The sequence below is a fragment of the Varanus komodoensis genome, unplaced genomic scaffold (assembly GCF_004798865.1).
Source record: "Varanus komodoensis strain SLA01 unplaced genomic scaffold, ASM479886v1 scaffold12, whole genome shotgun sequence".
NCBI lineage: Eukaryota > Metazoa > Chordata > Lepidosauria > Squamata > Varanidae > Varanus > Varanus komodoensis.
Genome location: NW_025335349.1, coordinates 15,341,449 through 15,360,712, shown reverse-complemented (window position 1 = coordinate 15,360,712; position 19,264 = coordinate 15,341,449). Strand labels below are relative to the sequence as shown.

The window sequence follows — 19,264 nt, the reverse complement described above, 5'->3', positions numbered from 1 at the left end:
TTAGTACACATTCTTGAGAAGACTCAGGATGTAGTAAATCACACCTATTAGAGATGATGTAGTTTTTGTCTTTTATACCTTACAATTTGTTTGATACAAAATGGAGTCCCTGCCAGCTATAAATCATCAAAGTAACAAAATAAGTATGTATTAATTGGTGCATCTGTGAGTGTTGCAATTTACATATATAATAAAAGAACAGGCTTGTATTTCTCTCTGTATAACCAAGGAATACAATACAAGCAATGATCTTTTCTTTATGCGGCACAGCCACTTGTTGCTTTCAGGAGATATTTATGAGTTTCAATTCTCTCTCCTTACTAAACCTACTTACTTGGATAAACTACATAGTGCAGTTCTATTTCTTTCACCACTTAGAAGCTATCTATTTTTGAGTGGCAGTATTCTGATTCTAAACTGTTAAAACACTCATCCATCTTATTTGACATTATGTACTAGTATAATATATAGGCGCAAAACATATTACCCTTGAAATAAACTTTACAGGGCACCCCAGTGTTTGCTCTCTGAACTTCTAGGTGCAATTCCTTGCTTCCTCTTCCTTTTTGTCTGGCTTACACTATAGTTCTGCTATTGTGTGCAAGCTCATCCCTCACTCACAGGAAGTTTTGGATTACAATGCTCCTCATCTTTGACCATTGGTCACGATGACTAGGGTTGATGAGAGTCAAAAGTGCAACAGCGCCTGGATTCCAACTCTGCTCTAGCTGTTTAAATAAGGTTTCATTCTGTTCATTCCAAAGTTTAATTTTTTGCCATCTAAATTCTGCTCCTTCTGTGCCACTTTCAACTTAACTTGTACAGATGCCACCTTCTTCAGTTGTTCTTGCTTTCTGGCCTGTTAATCAATCTGGATATCAGCAAACTGCTTTGGCAGCTCTACATTTAGAAGATCAGAAGGCACAGTATTTTTTTCCAATTGCATTTTTTCTGGTGCATGAATGTATGTATTTTAAGGGCATTTGCTAATTCAAGTTAGATTAAACATGAAAAGGATTTGAATATATAACTTTAATATATAACTTTTCTATTTCTCATGTTCCTCTAGATTAAAAAATATGAATGTTTTTCTTTTAATAAGTGTGCTCCTACAACTAATAGTTTTCTAAATTTCAAACTCTTGTGAGGACATCACTTTATTATTTCCATAAGTATCATAAGATATCTAAATCATAAAATACTGAACATTTAAAATATTTTGAAATACTGTAAGAGGTTTTTCCAGATATCATACATAAAAAGTCCTAATATAAACTTTGTCTAACATCTTCATGCAGTAAAGTTATGTCATGGAACTTCTGAAGAGAGCAAGAAGACTCCTCATTTAAAGTCATTTGTAGAGTAGAATTCACTGCATTTTATTTATTAAGATTACCTGATATTACACCTATTCCATCATCACAGTCATAGTCTGAGACTTCACTATCACTTATACGTTTGGATCCTGCAAAAACAGAGAAGGGGGGAGAGAGACCTATTGTATTAAATGAGTGCTACATTTGTTAAGGTTTGCTAATACTCATTAATAATCTTGTAGGTATTTGTTTGTCTTTTGTAAGCCAAACTGTAGCTGTGGACATACAGAAATAGCAGTTATTTAGGTATTAGTAGACTGAATGCAGTACTTAAATAAGAACATGGTCAGCAAAAGCAAATTCTTCTCTACTAATAAGCTTAAGAGTAGGTCACAGATGAAATATATATATATTATATTAAGTTCTGGCTTAATTTTATATTGGCATACTTACCTTCTCTGTTTTGTACAGAGAGGTTCTCCAAGGGTTTAGAGTCAACCTCATAATTTATTTGTCAACCATACAATAAACCATTTGCACAAGATAAAACAATCCAACACTCTTGGATTGCAAATAAGATATGAAAGCACTAGGATGCAGTTGGGTAAGTCAGTGAAGATTTTGTTTATTTAGTTAGTTAATATCCTGTAGCATATATAATTCTTTTCCTCCTCTCAATTTTATTCTCACAATGACAAATCAGGTTGGGTTGAGAGTGTGTGACTGGCCAAACATCACCCAGTGAGTTCCATGGCTGAACAGGGACTAGAACTGAGCCTCAGTCCCTGTCTTAACCACTACACCTCACTGACTCTCATATAACTGAAGAGAAGTAGCTAAGCATATCCCCTAACAGTTGTGCGGGTAGGTCACAAATGCAGAGAGGAAAAGCCATGAAGAACATAGAGTAAGTCCCTCCATTCTTCCATTCATGCAAGGGCCAGTTGTGCTGTTGTTAAATGTAGAGTGAAATAAAATATAACCAATGGTGCTATCAGGGCAAGGCTTTTGGGACACAGGCTCAGAGCAGCAGGAGTTTTAAGTTTAGATGATAGACCTGAGGGTTGGTACTGTCACTGGCATTTATCTTTGTAGGAGTGCAATTCTGTAGTGATGAACACAGTCCTCAAACCTGGAGGCTTACAGTCATCCTATGAAGAACAGGAAGAGAGGCAGAGGTGATCTTTGCATCCCTGTCCTCCTGCCATGAATTTTCACTGGATGCATTATTTTGCCTGTCTGGCAATAGCATTTCAGAAGGAGAGAGAAGAAGGTCGGGGAGGCCCCAGGGTAACCTACATCCTGCCCTATCTATTCTTAACAGAATGCTTCCTTTGCTCCCTCTCTGAGATTGCTTTCTAGTAGGGGACCTAGGGTGTGTCCTTCTGTAACACCTGTAGGGTATGAGAACAGGAAGTCAGAACTCTAATTTCCAGCTCTGAAGTCAGAGCTCTATCTCTAAATGTGGTTCTGTAAATCCAAAATATTCTATGGACCCTCAGGTTACATCCTGGGATCACTGGATTGGTCCCTAAGGAACTTTTTAACTTTTTGGTTGGGGAGATAAATGCTTTAACACTAGCCATTACTTGTTCATAACCTGACATTTAAAACCAGCTTTTGTAGCTGATTAAAATCATTGCTAAAAGGGCATTTAATTTTGTTCAGCATGAGTATAAACATAATGTTATGGTTGAGGGGAGAAGGCCAGTGTTATTAATGAGAGGTGGAAAGAGCTGGTGGGAAAAGCATGATCCTTCCACCTGTTCTCTTTGTTTTTATGATTAAGTAAATGTAAGTATGTTCTTTCAGTGAGAAGAGGATATCTGGCCAACCACACTGAACAAGAGTAGAGGAAGAATTAGTTCTGTCCATGAGAACTATTAAAAAACAAAGTTTGTATAAAAAGGCAATAGTATTTTCCTTTCATGATCGGACCTAGCACTCCAGAATGAAATAAACCTCAAAATTCATTCCCAACACAGGATGAGCAAAGAGCTTAAGGTATGGAAAGACTGAATTAGAATTATACAGTACAAAAATGCAAAAAGTATATATGTAATGCCTGGATGTAATGACTTAATTATTACTCTTATACAAGATGAAGATATAAAAATGCTCTGCAGATATTAATGTCCCATTTTTCTGCCATAAGACTTCTCAAGGCAGCTTACAGAAAAAAATAAATGGAACAAAAATACAAAATCATTTGAACAAGTTAAAATAGTTCTTTAAAATGATACAATTTAAATAATGGACACCAAGATCACAAAACATGACCTGGATTTAGAACCAGAAAAGTGCAACGAAAACATCAAACCAATTTCAGATAATTGTCATCTTGAAGCTGAATTAATTAATTAATTAATTAACGCATTGCTTTTGAACAGATATGTAAACCTATTGACAAATTATAGAGTACAGCACACTACAGGATTCACAATAAGATTAAGAAATACTTAAATGTTCATGGAGCAGAAAGAAAGGCTGAAAAAGCTGAAAAGTAAATATCCTATTTTTGCTTTTAAAGGCATAAAAAGAAGACAGCTATAAATCAAATCACCAACTGAAGAACTAGAAAAAACATAGTGTTCTACAATTCTTTGTAGCAAGACTTTTGTCAAGTAGCTAAAGGAAAAAGAAATATTGGCAAGAAGAACAAATAAAGTTAAAACAATTTTGTTATCTTCTTTGACATTGCAGTAATTTTCATGGATTCAAAAAAAAAAAAAAGTGTAATGTACCCTGACATTCACAAGGCATTTCACTGAATATCACCCAATAAATTTGTGCTTGAGAACACTTGCTGGAAGACCTTGGTATCAGTTAATGCACAGATTGTAGAAAACAAATAATGAAATAATATGACTGACTCTGAGCACAAGTGGGTTAGATCCAGCAGCTGGCCAAGGTATGCTGGAACCTTTTTCTCCCTAAACACACATTGGATTGTTCCTTTGATTGAGCATAGTTCCACTGAAATTGATGGATAAAGTTAGAATTTATCTTAATGAATTGATTTTAATGGAAGTCCAACTTAATGTAAACTGGAGTCTCAGGAAAAAATTTTCTGGGACCTGGGTTCTTGTTCAAAATTGTATTAATAAGTTGGATGGAGAGAAAGTTTGTGCATAAAATGTGTGAAAGACCACTACTACTTCTAAAGGTAGAATTGAGGTTGGCTTTTGGGTGGTAACTTGAAAAACTGAGCTGAAAAAGAAATAAAATGTTAAACCTGTTAACCTCCATCAGCTTCACTGGTTACCTGCTACAGTCCAGGCCCATTCAAAGTGCTGACTTTAACATACAAAGCCCTAAATGGCTTGGGACCAGGATATCTGAGGGATCACTTCTTTCCATACGTCCTCACCCATTCACTAAGATTCTTGACCCTTCTTTATTTACCACCCCACAAAGAAGTGATGGGGGAAAGGGCACGGAGGGCCTTTTCTGTGGTGGTGCCCCACTTAAGAAACATGCTCCCCAGGGAAGTGCATCTAGCACTATAGTTGATCTTTTAGGCCTTTTGATTCAAGCAGGCATTTAGTAGCTAACTTGGTTCTTTAACGCTATTTTTTAATATTATTGCCACTTGTCTAATTGAATGTTCTTCTTTGGACTGTCAGTTCTTGCATATTATTTTTTGTATTTCAGACTGTACTGAATTGTTTTATTGGCTTTATATGGTTTCAGTAAATTGTATTAATTGGTGCTGTTTTAATCAATATAGATGCCATTAAGTACTTCCTGACAATTGGGACCCCAGGGGAATGGAATGGGCTTCCACAGGAGGTGGTTGAGGCTCCATCAGTGAGGGTGTTCAAAGATAGGCTAGACATGCACATGGTGGGCATGTCGTGAGTGGAGTCAACTGGAGCCGCAGGTCAGACTAGATGGCCCAGGAGGCCCCTTCTGACTTGCTCTGTTTCTAAGTTTCTATTGTAAGCCTCCTAGCCTTTGGGCAGTTGGGTGGCATATAAATGCAACTAATAAATAGGTTCCAACATTGTTTAAGTAACATCAGCAACTCAAACTATGGAGAATTCAAGAACAACAAGATTATGCAAGACAAAAATTAAAAATGTGATAACATTTGAGAAAGGGACTTGATAAATAATTACATAAGACAATTTCTAGCTTTCATCTTTTGGTCATGCTTCTGGTTCCAGTGAGCTCCCCCATCATCTGCTGCAGAGGCCTACGTAGCTTAAAATGCCACTGTGGTTAACTAATAGTGGAGGCTGTATCTCCATGTGCAGAACAAGGTCATGCATCTAGGGTTTCTATCAACAGTACTACAACTAGAGGCAATCCACACTGATGGAACTAATGTGGATAAGCTAGTGGTACCCATGAATTAAGGTTTGAAAGTAGCAGTGAAATAGTTACTGAAAATAGTAACTAGCAAAGAGTGTACCATTACCTGAAGATGACACACAAACTCTTTAGCATGTAGGGGCAGGATCTGTTTATAAAAGGTTTACTCTATCTTTTACTGATTACTAAGCATGGTGATTAGAAGCATTTTAATGATAAAAAATATTTTAAACAGAATTCTCACAATCAATGTACTTACTAATATACTTATATACATCCTTATTATATACAGTCACAACAAATAAAGAAAATAACTGTGTTTGGCAAAATGCTTGTAATGCTAAGCAACTAAAATTAGAAACAGTGCAAATCCACAGAGCAAATTACCAATTTACTGTGCACAACAAATAGCAGAAGCACATCAATAATATAACAAACTCTGAATATGTATGCAAGCAATACACAGCATGCTTATAATTTACCTGAATTATATGAATATAAGCCTTTATCTGGAAAACAAATTTTAAAATGAAGTGATATCAGAAAAAATACACTAGAATTTGTCATGCCATAGGGATGCTTACCATCTGGAGAATTAGGCATGGATAACTGCAATCACAATGTTTATATGGAAGAGCAGTTATGAATCACCTAGATAATTCTGTACAGTGCAATCCTATGCATGTTTACTCAGAGGTAAGTCCTACTGCAGGCTATTGCCTAATAAGTAATTTAGTAATCCAGATAATTTAGAAATGCATCCAAAGAGTTTATTTTTTAAGATCCATACAAACCAAAATGCTACAATATGCAAAATATGGTACAAAACACAATTATTGCAAGGACCATATTATTTTCCATATAATCTAAGGACAATGTCTTATTTTGTACATATGCCAGCAGGACCCACAGCTAGTACAGGGAAGCAAACAGTTATTATAGCCACCTTAAATGAAAAGAAACATCCATTTACAGAAAAGGGTAGATGAGCAGAGCTTGCAGAAGGAGCTCAACTGTCCTGTCCTAACCAGAAACAAAGTGCTAACTCTAATAGCAACAGCAGAGGGTTCTACTGGCACAGTGACAGCAGTATTAGGTGTTGCCCTGAGTAAATAAAAATCCCAATGTTTCTTACAGATCAAACAGGAACTAAGTACAACTCTATACAAAATCAGCTTAAGGCTATGCAGGCTGGGGAAAATCCTTGGATATGGAAAATGTAAGTTCAAACTCCTGCTCACCATAAAACTTGAATTAGGAACACAGATCTATCTGACAACCTAAAATGAACTGGGAAAAGGCTGAAGTACACTATACCACCATGCTTCTGTTGCTGCAATTACACATACATAAACAAGGGGAATATTTTAGCATCAGATTGTCAGGAGAGGTTTTTGCCAATCTTGCAAATTGAACCCATCTAATATACAGGTTCAGCTTATATGCAATGGCCATTCCATGTTTTGTCCAATGGAGCCATGCTTTGGGCTCACAGTTTCCATCCTTACTCTCCTCTTCCTCCTCCCCCTCCTCTTTCTCTTGGTCCTCAACTTTCCTGTATCATTTCTTGGTTAGCCATGACACCAGAATCAGGCAGAACTGGCCTGTCCAAAACAAAAAACAAACAAACCCATACCCAGACTGAAACTCAGTCGTCTTTCAAATTATGTTTTCCAGTTTTGGTTTGTAACAAACTATGCCTTGTGCAAAAGAGTAGTTTCACCTGATTTAGGTGACAATCCATGGTCTGCCTAAATATAAAGCGAATCAAAGCATGTGGGTGTGAAAGGTCATGCAAACCTAAAGCAAGAATATGTGAATGAAGCCAATGTCAATTGAACTACATTCTTGAGTATGTAACTATATATTTTGAAAAGATATGAAGTAAAATTAATACCATATGCTCTAGATGTATTTTTAATACTCTTTCTAGTTTTTTTCAGCTAAACATTTTAAATTTGACATTCTTTAACTTTCAGGTACCTTATGTGCTTTAACATAATATTATTGTGTTCAGTTTTGTTAAACTACAGCTCAGTTCCACACAAGGTTTCTAGAAATAAGGTCCATTGAACCTCAGGTAAATGTGCATAGGATTGCAGCCTCAAATAACTCATTCACAAGTCAAAATACAAATTATACTCATATCGTCTGGGCAGAAACCATTCCATCAAGCAAGTCCATACAACATGTCCAAGACAGTGAGTCCATAAGAAAGAATATGCAAACACATGAAAAGATGCAATGCAGGTATATTTTTCTTTTAGTCTATATTACATTTTGTATTAATAAATATTCTGTGTAGAGCAGGTGAGGATGCTGTTACATTCCAGATTTTGTTAGAACCTAACTCTCATCAGTCCCAGTCAGTATGACAAATGGCCAAGGATTATGGGGGCCATAGTCTAACAGTATCTTGAGAGCTAATATTCCCCTCCCATGCAGATCATGCATACACATGAATAGTTAAATCATAGAGATGAAGGAATGGGTGTAATTTGCAAGGCATAATAAAAAATTAGGAGCAAGCATGATAGATCAGCCAAAGATCTATCTAGACAAGCATTCCAACAGTTATTAGCCAAATGTTTATAAGATACTAATAAGTGGCACATGAAGCCTGTCCAGTGCATGACATGCTATCCCTCTATCATTGTTTCTGAACACAATGCTTCCATTAAGCACCATGAGTAGTATTGAGAGACCATGTGTTTGTATAATTCTTCACTGAAGCCATACAGGCCTTGTCTACATGTGCAGCAGCATGTGGAAGGAATAGATTGTGAAGTCCTGAAACTACAGAATGCAATATACCACGCTGATTTGCAACTGAGTGGTATATTGCAAATATACATGCTGGCCCACCCCTTTAGATCAGAGGCAGAAGCCCTTCTCGGGGAACCCACTTTGAAGGAAATCAGGAGGGCAGTTACTTGGAGAAGGGCCTTTTCAGCAGTGGCACCCTAACTGTGGAATTTGCTCCCCAGGGAGGTTTGCCTGTTACCATTGCTCTATTCCTTTGAGTGCCAGGCAAAGACCTTTTTATTTTCCCAGTATTTTAAATATTAATCTGGTTTTATTCTTGTTTTTATTCCTTGTTTTTGTTTTAAAATGCCCCATATAAATACAAACTACTATTATCATTCATTTTATTTCTATACTACCCAATAGCTGAAGTTCTACCACTCCTTCAACAAGTCGAGCAAGTAAAATGATGAGGCCAAGTGCCAGTTCATCCACGAGACCAGTGAGCTGTAGCCACCACCCCAAGTACAACACAGAGCTGTGCCAGAAGTTCTACCGTAACAGTGAGTGCCCCTACAACTCCTGATGGCACTTCATCCACTCACCTTCACGGTGCCCCAGGCCTTGCACCAGAGCCTCAGCTACCCTGGGGTGTTCAGACACTTCCAGTTATCCTCTTTGCCCAGCAGCCTCAATTCCACCGCCTTCATCTACCTCCCATCAGTCTCACAAACTCCATCTCTGCTGACCTCCTCGCACCATATAAATAGATTAATTTTATTTCTATACCACCCAATACGTGATACTCTCTGGGCCGTTTACATATAAAACACAGCTAACAATAAAAATGTCATTAAAATTATCATAGAAAAATTATAAGTAAATTTAAAACAAATGCAAAAAAGCTAAATAGCTTATAGAAATTAAATCATAAGACCTGTTTAAGCAGCTAACATAAGCCCCAATATAATAGTAAACTAGTTAAATGCTGTAAAGAACAGAGGAGATGAATTGATTCCATAAAGGTAGTCACATCTTTGAACTTAGAACAGCTGAGCATGACTGTCATGGACAGGGCATTTTGGAGGGTAACTTTCATTCACAGCGATATCATAAATTCAAGATGACTTGATGGCACATAGCAACAACAGAGGACAACACACTGGTGTCAAAAAGATATTCAACTAGCACAGAGAGAACAGATTGGGCCATTTTCCCTCATGTTATTGGGGTTTTGGTTTGGTTCGGAGTTTTTTGTGGTGGGGGGGGGCATTTGGTATCTTGTAGAGAGGGCTTTAAAAAAATACATTGGGGTACATTCAAAGCTGCCATTCACACTTTCGCAGTCTGAAGACATACAATTCACTGTACCTCCATATTTTACTACAGTGTATAGACTAGGATCCAAACTAAGGGACATCAAAGAACTTGTGATATTCAATATTATTTAATAGTGTGTTCTATCATGAGACACTCTGTCTTTTACTTATTGCTAATTACCTTATTTAAGGAACATGAGTTCTAGCTATTAGGAAAAAGAAAGAATTAATGGAATAGTAGTGGAATTGGGTTATTTAAAAGTACATAAAAAAGAAGCTATGCATGAAGGCTACACTAACCATGAAGCCCTTACTACTAGTTGTCACCTTTATATATAGAGTTTAAGAATAGGTTAGATGGTCAAAATTCACTTCTAATCTCTAGAACATTCTCTCCAGAATGGAACAAATTTTGGACTAGCATACCCAAAGGGTACAATTCGTTGCAATTTTAAACTCTGTAGACTCTTCTTTTGGCAGTTCCATCAATGTAACAGATGCATACCACAAGGCCTTGAGTGGCTTCTAAAGTGGAAGAATAAGGTTAAACAGGTAAACAGATCTTTGCCCTATGATTGAGAATTTCTCCCATCTAATAAACTAAGTAAATTTAGAGATACTGGATATTCTGGAACAAGGACAAAACTACTGTTTTGGGGGCTTTTAATATCCAGGATTGTGAAAGATTTCAGCTTGGATTTGGTGAGATACTTTTATTGGTATTTTATATCAGATTTGCAACACATTCCGAGAGTGTCTACAAGATAGAATCTATTAAAACCAAGAGGTGACACTCCAAATAGATGAGATATTTGGATATCTAAATTGCTAAAGATTAATTTAACAACACCATATGTATATTTACAAACTAAAAATTACAGCTATAAAGATTCTGGAAGAATAATAGCTGTGAGTGAAGAAACTAACTTATTATTTGGAAAAAAAAACCTTATAGAAAAGCAAAACAACTGTTAGAGAAGTTACACTTTGTTATTACTGTTAGTGATATATTACCTATTAATAATCAAAGTTTTCCATATTATGATATGAAGCCTTCTAGTCTTCAGAATTTGGACATAATATATATAACTACAATGAGGGAAAGGAATGAAGAAATACCAGGGTTTCTTAATATTTCCTAATTACTTAAAAGTTTCACTCAAAATAATAAAATGAATGCTTAAGTAAATGACAGTACTACATATGGAATCTTCTCAGTGAATGCATTTCCAATATAAAAGAATTTCACTCAAAAATGAACACACCATTAATAGAATTAATAACCTACTTTGTAACCTTCGTGTAGGACTCTCCCCATGAAGTTGTCGGCGTGGCAAATATGGCGAAGGGTGGGGAAGTGGCAATGAGGAGACATCATGTGTCTGAAGTTTGTACCAGTGAGGTTCATCATCCAACAGTGCTGTCTCTAGTTCAATTAGAATCTAAAACAAGAATAAAACATAAATGTTACACTATAAATGTTTTATGAATTATAGACTGGCCAGTTTACATAGTATGCCAGGCTCACTGGGGATTGTCTAACCCTATGGGAAACAACAATGCATGAAATGAGACATTCTGAATACTCAAAACCTGAATGGAGTGACTGGAGGCTTGCGGTTTCATAGGAAACCAGCCACTGTGGGTTATCTAAGGATTAAACAACTCATATAATCCACTACAGACTGAAGTTTATGTAAAGTTTGTTTAAACCATGGTGGCCAGACTCTTATGAGATGACTGCTCCCCAATCAGGGCTGCATATTCAAAAGGCACAGGCAGCAGTTCTTCCCAAAGATGCTGGTATGTCATACAAATCAGCCACTATGCTGCACTCGTCTACTTCTAACCTTTATTGCAAATTTAACCACCTCATTGGTTCAGAACATAAGTAAATCCATGCAGATTCAGACTAAAGGTCCATCTAATCCACACTCTATTCACACAGTGGCCAACCAGCTGCCTCTCTCTGGGAAGCCAACAAATGCACATGAGCACAATGGTATCTTCCCACTCATGGTCCCCAAAATCTGGCATACTGCCTATTGTCACTGAGTTAATAGTCATCATGACTAATAACCATTGATAGCTTTATCCTTCAAGAATTTGTCTAATCACCTTTTAAAGTCATCCATGGGCACTTGGGGGATGACTGTAGACAATGCAGAAGGATCTCTTGGTGCTACATTTTACTCAGTGATACTATTCTCCTGTCTACTTTCTACTGAGAGTACACTGAATCTCAAACTATATCATGCTGGCATTATGCTATTTTAGTGACTTCTAGTATCATCATATCGATATTTTAGGCATTTTACACGGGTCTTATTTTATTTTAAATAGCAAGATTTTTAATTGTTTACAATGAATGGATAAGACTTAATACCTCTCCTAAAAATTCACTTTCTTCCTCACGAACTCGTGCTTGGTCCCAAAGCGTGATTTCTAACATTCGTTCTCTAAATTCTCTCCGATGAACAGGAGAATAAATGAATGTCTGGTTCCATTTGGGTTCTAATGTTTTCTTTACTGTTTTTGTTCTTCTTTTGTTCTTGTCACTGTAATTGGTAATTACAAATTAAAGGTGTTACAATTCCATCAATATATAAAATAACAGTTGCCAGAACAATAAGAAGGCTTACTGCCTAGATTCAGAAAGTTTGCAGCAGGTATATAAAGTAATATGAATGGTCACATAACCCTTCCAAACACAGGCATGCATCCTATATGCTATATGCATTCACTGAAATTACATTATCATATGAAATTTATACAACATACAACAACAGCCAAAGAGACCTAGTTAAAACATAGGACTCCTGCATTACAAACTTCTACATTACTGTTCCACTTACAAAAATGATTTGTTGTGAGCTATGTGAGATAATAGTTTGACAAGCACAGGTCCAAAGCCCACTGAGATATCAGAACTAGTTGTACTGCAGTCCTTTGAGCATACTCCATGGTTTATCCATTAATATGATTAAAAGAATCTTGTAGCATTTTAAAAATATGTATTTATTGTAGCATACTTTTTCATGTACTAAAATACTTATCTCACAATATAATCTTTAAGATGCAACAGGACAATCCTTTGGTTTTTCTTTACAAGACAAACACAGTTATATCTCCAGAAATCATTAAGGAAGCAATTTCATGGTCCTTAGAGAGTATTTGAAAGTCAAAAGATACTTGGGATTCCCAGATCCAAGGCTGGAGAAAGCACTCCAACCATGAAGGGGTATGTGGATCTGTGATATGTCTCCCCTATTTGCAGTTAGCATGGAAAAAAACTGTGTTGGCTACCACTCCAGGATTGGGAATACAGACTCAGATAAGAGGAATGCAGAAGGTTATGTGGATGAGGAAAGAGACTGGAGAAGCCAGGATACAAGATATACGGGGGGCTCCTTCGCTTTATTTCCAAAAAGCCTTCACTAGACAGGTAAACAAGTCAATTTAGCAAAAATGCAGGATATGAAGGTGGCAAAAATCACTTCCACCATGCTTCATACCTTGCATAAGTAAGCCTCAAAATTAGGGGGTTGATGATAATTGCAATTGTACACTAATCCATATATGCATATAATAATTATATAAATACATCTGTCATCAATATGGATTCTATAAGGAAGAGAAAGAAAGTAGTATGAATTTATAATTTTAAGTAGATTGGCAAAACAGGGAAGAATGGGAGGAATTCAGAGAACGTAATGCGCAAGTACAAAACACTTGTACACAGAAAGCTAACCTGAATTTCCACTGATTCCCTTCTATGCAGTTGTACCTCACTGCATGTCACATTATTTCAGGAGATTCCCCTAACCAAGAGGGGGGGAGGGAAGAGGTACAACGGCTCATAGCTGAAAAAAGAATGTAGGAAATTCATGTCCAGAACTCATAATTGTCTGATAGCCAAACAGAATTTACTTTAAATCCATACTTAGCAGCTACATATTTTTCCCATTCTATAGTCCTGAGCAGATATAGGGGCTCTGATCCGCACCACCATCAATCCTGCATGCTATAGCTCAGTACAGACCAAGGACTGTACTTTACTTTATAGACCAGGCTTTGTACTTTACAGTGAAAAGCAGTGCAGTCACTAGATATGGAACTAATGCTTACTTTCATCCTGGATCCCACCCAGTGAGAAAATCCAGCAACTTACTTCAGAGCAATCCTTCTATTGTTTTCCAGAAAATATTGGTGTTTACAGTGATGCTGATAACTTCATTTTAACACTAGAGATTTGTTCTCTTTGAAGAACTGAACTAGGTTATATTGGGTATTTTTTCTCCTGTTAGTCAGAACTTCACAACCTTGCCTAATTAAATGCTTGAGTTGTTTAATTCCATTTTATTGCTAGTAGGTTATTTGTCCAAATAGAATTTTTCCCTAGTAGGTTTGCTCCATAAAGAGGGGGGGTGGGGGTAAAAAGTGAATTTTTTACTGACAGAAGTGATCTAATGCAAAAGAACAAGCTGTTTTTATTTAGTCTTGAAAAGAACCACCAGGCATAATTAAACTGAAACATCTATACTACCTGCCCTAGCAGAAAAGGGTATTCTCAGTAATCTAAATTAAATTACTATAAAAGGAACACATTCTTTTCAATGTACATTTATTTTGGTGTCTCCAGAATGAATTATTATAACATAAATAAAACATATTTCTTCTATTATATTATGTAATATATATGGTAGAGAAAGTAAATCCTAGGGAAAGGATTGCCACTAATATATCTATTATAAACAGTGCCATTGATTTCAGTGAAAATGCTAATATGTGTGTGGGGGGGTGAGTAAACCTTCTGCAAGGCACTGTAAGAGATTCATGAAATAAAAACATATATAGGATCCATAAATTCTCACTATGGGAGGATGAATGAGGACCAATGATAGGGAATAATTTAATAGTAAATTTGCACCTCCTGAACCAATGCATATGCCTCCTTGTAGTTATATGTCAATGTTCAAACCTTTCTAAGCTTAAGATCCAGTATACAAATAAAACATGCATATACTGAGGAAAGCTTCCCATCAGCATGTACTTTATAGAAAAACATTGTGCACGAATATTTTATTTTGTACAAAAATCACTTACAAAAAGCATGTGTTTGATAAAATGTGTACAAACATACAGCCTTGAACTGTGCATGATCTTTCATAGCAGTCTTAAGAACATGCATTTTCAAGCACATTTCTCCTCATATATTGTTAATGCAATTTCCCCAACATTAAGAAATCACACATAACAACCCATCTATTTCAAATCCAATGGGTTGTCACGCCGAATTGGGAGAGAGAGGGTGCAGTGCCTGCAGCATGCCCACTTCTTCTGCTTTACCCCACAATCAGGTCCTTGGTTGGCTGTGGATTATGATATCTGAAGCAGAACCAGTGGATTGTTGAGATATGTAACATTTTAACTCATGATTTGTGGTTGGATTAACCACTGGTCTGCTTAACACTCACCAGACCGAGCACTCTGGGTTTACACAACATGGCTTCATAACCTATGAAAGAATCAATCTTGGATTGTAGAGTAAAAGTGGAAGAAAAGTGTGCACTGTTCATTCCCATTCACAACAACTCCTCTGTTTTCAAATCATCGTTGTCATTATGTGTGAACTACCACAACGTGTTTTGCACATTATTTTCACTGGTGTGCATTTCTGGCAGCAGTTTTCCTTAATAAATGTGTCTTATTGATAAAACTTCAGGAAAAGGCATGTTGCTTGACTGCAACTGTCATTCTTTGAATGGTCATCTGTGCATTCACACATTTGGAGTGGAATGTGTGGAGTCTGTTGTTGGGAAGCTTAATTACGAGCTACGAGCATTATGGCAGGAACTGTGCCCAACTCCAGCATCCATCATAAAAGGGAGGAGTTTGCACCCTTTTCCTCAGTTCAAACAAGCTCGCCAGGATACAACAACCCTTGAAAGAAACAAATTAAGCTTGGATATGACACTGAGCAGGACTGGAGTGTGAATGCACAGATTACCATTTGAAGAATGACAATTAGGTAAACAACCAGCCTTTCTTCTTTGTGCTCTCTGTGCATCACACATATGAGGGACTAGAAAGCTTACCCATTCTTGCATGGTGCGATGGTGTCATCACTGACGTATCAACAAAAGGACTACTCTCCTGAAACCACTGTCTGCCCTGACATAAACATCAAGTCTATAATGCTTCACAAAAGTCAAAGGGATTCGCCAAGCTGCCACCTTGTAGAGAGCCAGTAAGGGGATCCTGGCATACAGAGCAGCTGACATCACCTTCACTCACGTCAAGTGGGCTTTCAGTCAAAAAAGGAGCAGTAGTCCTGGCAGTTCGTATGCCATGAGAATGCCTGCACCATCCAGGCTGCAAGTCTCTGTGGTAAAAGGGGCTGCCCCTTGCTTTTTCCCTGTAGCAAATTAAATGTTTTTGATTTGACAGAGGGACTCTGTTCTGGACCAGTCAAATGCTAGAGCTCTGCAAACTTCCAGAATGTAGCATAGATGCCACTGGGTTGGATGGGAATTCAAAAAAGGCTGGTAAAACAATATTTTGGCTTAAATGAAACAGAGAAATGACTTAAGGAAGGAAGGAAGGATTTGGATGCAATGCCACCTTATCTTTATCTTTATGCTTGCCTGCATACATTGACTTAGCATGTGGAGTCACCTTTGATGAGCTGTAAAGATGCAGGCCTGCAGCTAGATGGGTTACCACATTAGTATTGTTATTCCTCCTACTACTAATACTATCATTACTATACCACCTCATAGGTGAAGCTCTCTGGGCAGTTTCAACAACGTATACAATAAAACACAATACAAATGTCATACAAACAGCAATGTTAAAATGAATTTACAATAGCTTTAAAAATATAGTAAAAAGACTCTGCAATGGAAAAGAATCAGTGGAGTAATCTCAGACCCCTGGATAACCAAGGCGATTTTTTAAAAGCTTCCACATGAAGAGCTATCTTGACCTGGTCCTGAAAAGATGGCAGGTTTGGCACCAGGAGAGTCATAGCAGAAAGGCTGTTCCAAAAATAGAGGGCCATCACATAAGTGGCACTCCCCCTCATTGCCACCCTCCAAGCATCCCATGGGGTTGGCACTCAGTGGAAGGTCCCAGAGGTTAAGCACAGCATCCAGTAGATTTTGACTGGGAGAGGTGCTCCAACTGGTATTGCAGTCCTAAGCTGCGTGGGGTTTTACAGGTTAAAAACAGCACCTTGAATTTGGAAGCACAATGGGAGTCAATGCAGGCAGGCCAGAACCAGTCTTATCCGTTCAGACCAACAGGTTCCATTGATTAATCTAGCTCCACATTTTGCACCAACTGTACCTTGGGATTTTCAAGGGCAGCCCCACGTAGTGTATGATGCAGTAATCTAATTTAGAGATGTGTGCAAGAAGCAGGGTGTTTGACTTGATGGTCTTATACATCTCTTAACTCCTATTCTATTTTACTCTATTCTAAACAAGATATTGAGGAGTGACCATTAGGACACTCCATTAACTGGACTGATGAACTGAAGTGATAGCCACCAGGAAGGCTATTCAGGATAACAGGCAGAGGTTGATGTTAGCCATGGGTTCAAAAGTTTTTCTCAACTGAACCTGTAGCAACAGACTCCAACCTGGTGCCAGTGTTTAAGTAAGTTAGGCAGTATTTTTCAGTGCTTGTTAGCCATGTCATCTACGACTGACTATATGGAATGCTTCATTTGCAAAGTATGCCACTGTCTGCAGGTCTGTCTTCAGGAAGACTTACATGTCTTATTCCCATCCCTCTTCCATTCCAAACCAGCCCACACAATTTCCTTGTGAAATCAAAAGGTCAGCCTCCTTCTCATGCACTCCAAGGCACAACAGTTCTAGTTTTGCAGAATGGATGAATGAAGAGACTGAATGTAAGCCTCCCTTGCAATAGGAAAACAGGTGGGATATAAGTGCAACGTGATACTAATAAATGTAATAGTAATAACAGTCCTTCAAGTTTGGGGGTTATGAACAGCTGAGCTATATTACTCCCTTGCTTGCTCTTTAAATTGTATTGGACAGCTGTACATTGCCATGCTGCTGCCGCCTTTCTGAGCATTTAAGGTTGATGAGTTTAATTTTCTACCAAAAATAGCATTCTAGGCAGTTACGATCTCACTATTTTCTCACTAGTAATACTTCACCAATTATTACCTCAGTAGACCAATAGGTGATGCTACCAGGGTATGTCACACAGACAGTAATCATGAAATAGTTTATGGTGGTTCTAACAATAACAAACATACTCATAGACATAAAAAGAACGTTACTGACATTATCGTAACTTATATAAGGCTAAGAAGATATTGTGGAATGGAATGGAATGGAATGGAATGGAATGGAATGGTTCATATTGTATTTCACAGTGCTACTGAGCTAACCAGTTAATATGATTTTGTTCCTCTATATTTACTTCACATCACATATGTGTAAATTTACTGCAGGACACTGGGCATTGTTGGCTAAGGAGTGAGCTCAGGACGCCGAAACAGAAAGGAAAGAGGAGGAGGAATGCCGTGGTTCGGGGTATGTGGACAAGGATGACAACAACTGTGGTGAACAGGAGCAGGCAGAACAGCTGCAGCAGCAGCCCACAGAAAAAGACTCAGAGGCAGAAAACGGTCTTTCCAGCATTCTTACCAAACATCCTATTGTGCTGTTGAGATACATGATGATGGATGTTCAGAAGCTACATAGGACCTGTAAATGCATCATAAAATGCATTTCCCACCTGTGGAATGCGCTCCCCAGAGAGGTCCGCCTGGTGCCGTCGTTATTTGTTTTTTGACACCAGGCCAAGACCTTTTTATTTAAACGATACTGTAACTGTTAATTGCTGTTTTTATTTATTGGTTTTTACAGCTCTGCCAAGATGTATCCAGATTTTTAAACTTTATTCAACATTTGTTTATTTGCTTTGTACGCCGCCCCGAGGCTTGTTGCAAAGGGGGCGGCATAAAAAATGCTTTAAATAAATAGATAAATAAAACTTGATATGCAATGTCAGCTACCACCACACTGTCAGCATAATGCATTTCCTATGCCCAAGGGAAGTACTGCTGAATTCAGAGATATGCTCAGTTAGACTGCAGCAGGAGAGAAAAACTGCTCTTATTTTTGTGGTTACGTTCCTCACAGTCTATCTGCAAGATAAAGGTCTTCAAAGAAGGGCGCATAATACAGGGCGACCAAGGCAGATTCAGTACCATAACCAGGTCTGAAACCGGACTGAAATGGGTCCAGATAATCAGTTTCATCCGAGAGTGCCTAGAGTTGTCCCGCCACCACCTGCTCCAACACCTTGCCCAGAAACAGGACGTTGCCCACCGGTCTATAATTAATATCTATAATCAGATATGAACAACCTCCACAATTTCTATCCCAATAAAAGAGAGAATTTTACTCTAGTCCTTTATGGGTCTTGCTGATACAGTCCTGGATATAAACAACTAATTCCTGCTTGATCACATGTAGCCCATAACCAGAGCCTTTCCTGACACTGTGTCTTTCTGCACTGATT

At 37.7% G+C, this 19,264-nt stretch overlaps 1 protein-coding gene across 9 annotated transcripts in view; it reads right to left on the bottom strand.

The window, feature by feature from the left end:
- Positions 1 to 19,264, bottom strand: part of RIMS2 (regulating synaptic membrane exocytosis 2) — a 367,376-nt gene that overhangs the window by 147,016 nt on the left and 201,096 nt on the right. For 6 of the 9 annotated variants that reach the window (XM_044421757.1, XM_044421758.1, XM_044421766.1 and 3 more), the window contains 3 exons: positions 12,084 to 12,255; positions 10,986 to 11,139; positions 1,397 to 1,465 (listed from right to left, as the gene is read on the bottom strand). In XM_044421757.1, the coding sequence (XP_044277692.1) occupies positions 1,397 to 1,465; positions 10,986 to 11,139; positions 12,084 to 12,255 (395 nt within the window). Of the gene's footprint in view, positions 1 to 1,396; positions 1,466 to 6,115; positions 6,143 to 9,878; positions 9,892 to 10,985; positions 11,140 to 12,083; positions 12,256 to 19,264 lie in introns of those variants that run through there. The other 3 variants (XM_044421755.1, XM_044421756.1, XM_044421761.1) reach the window with 2 other exon arrangements.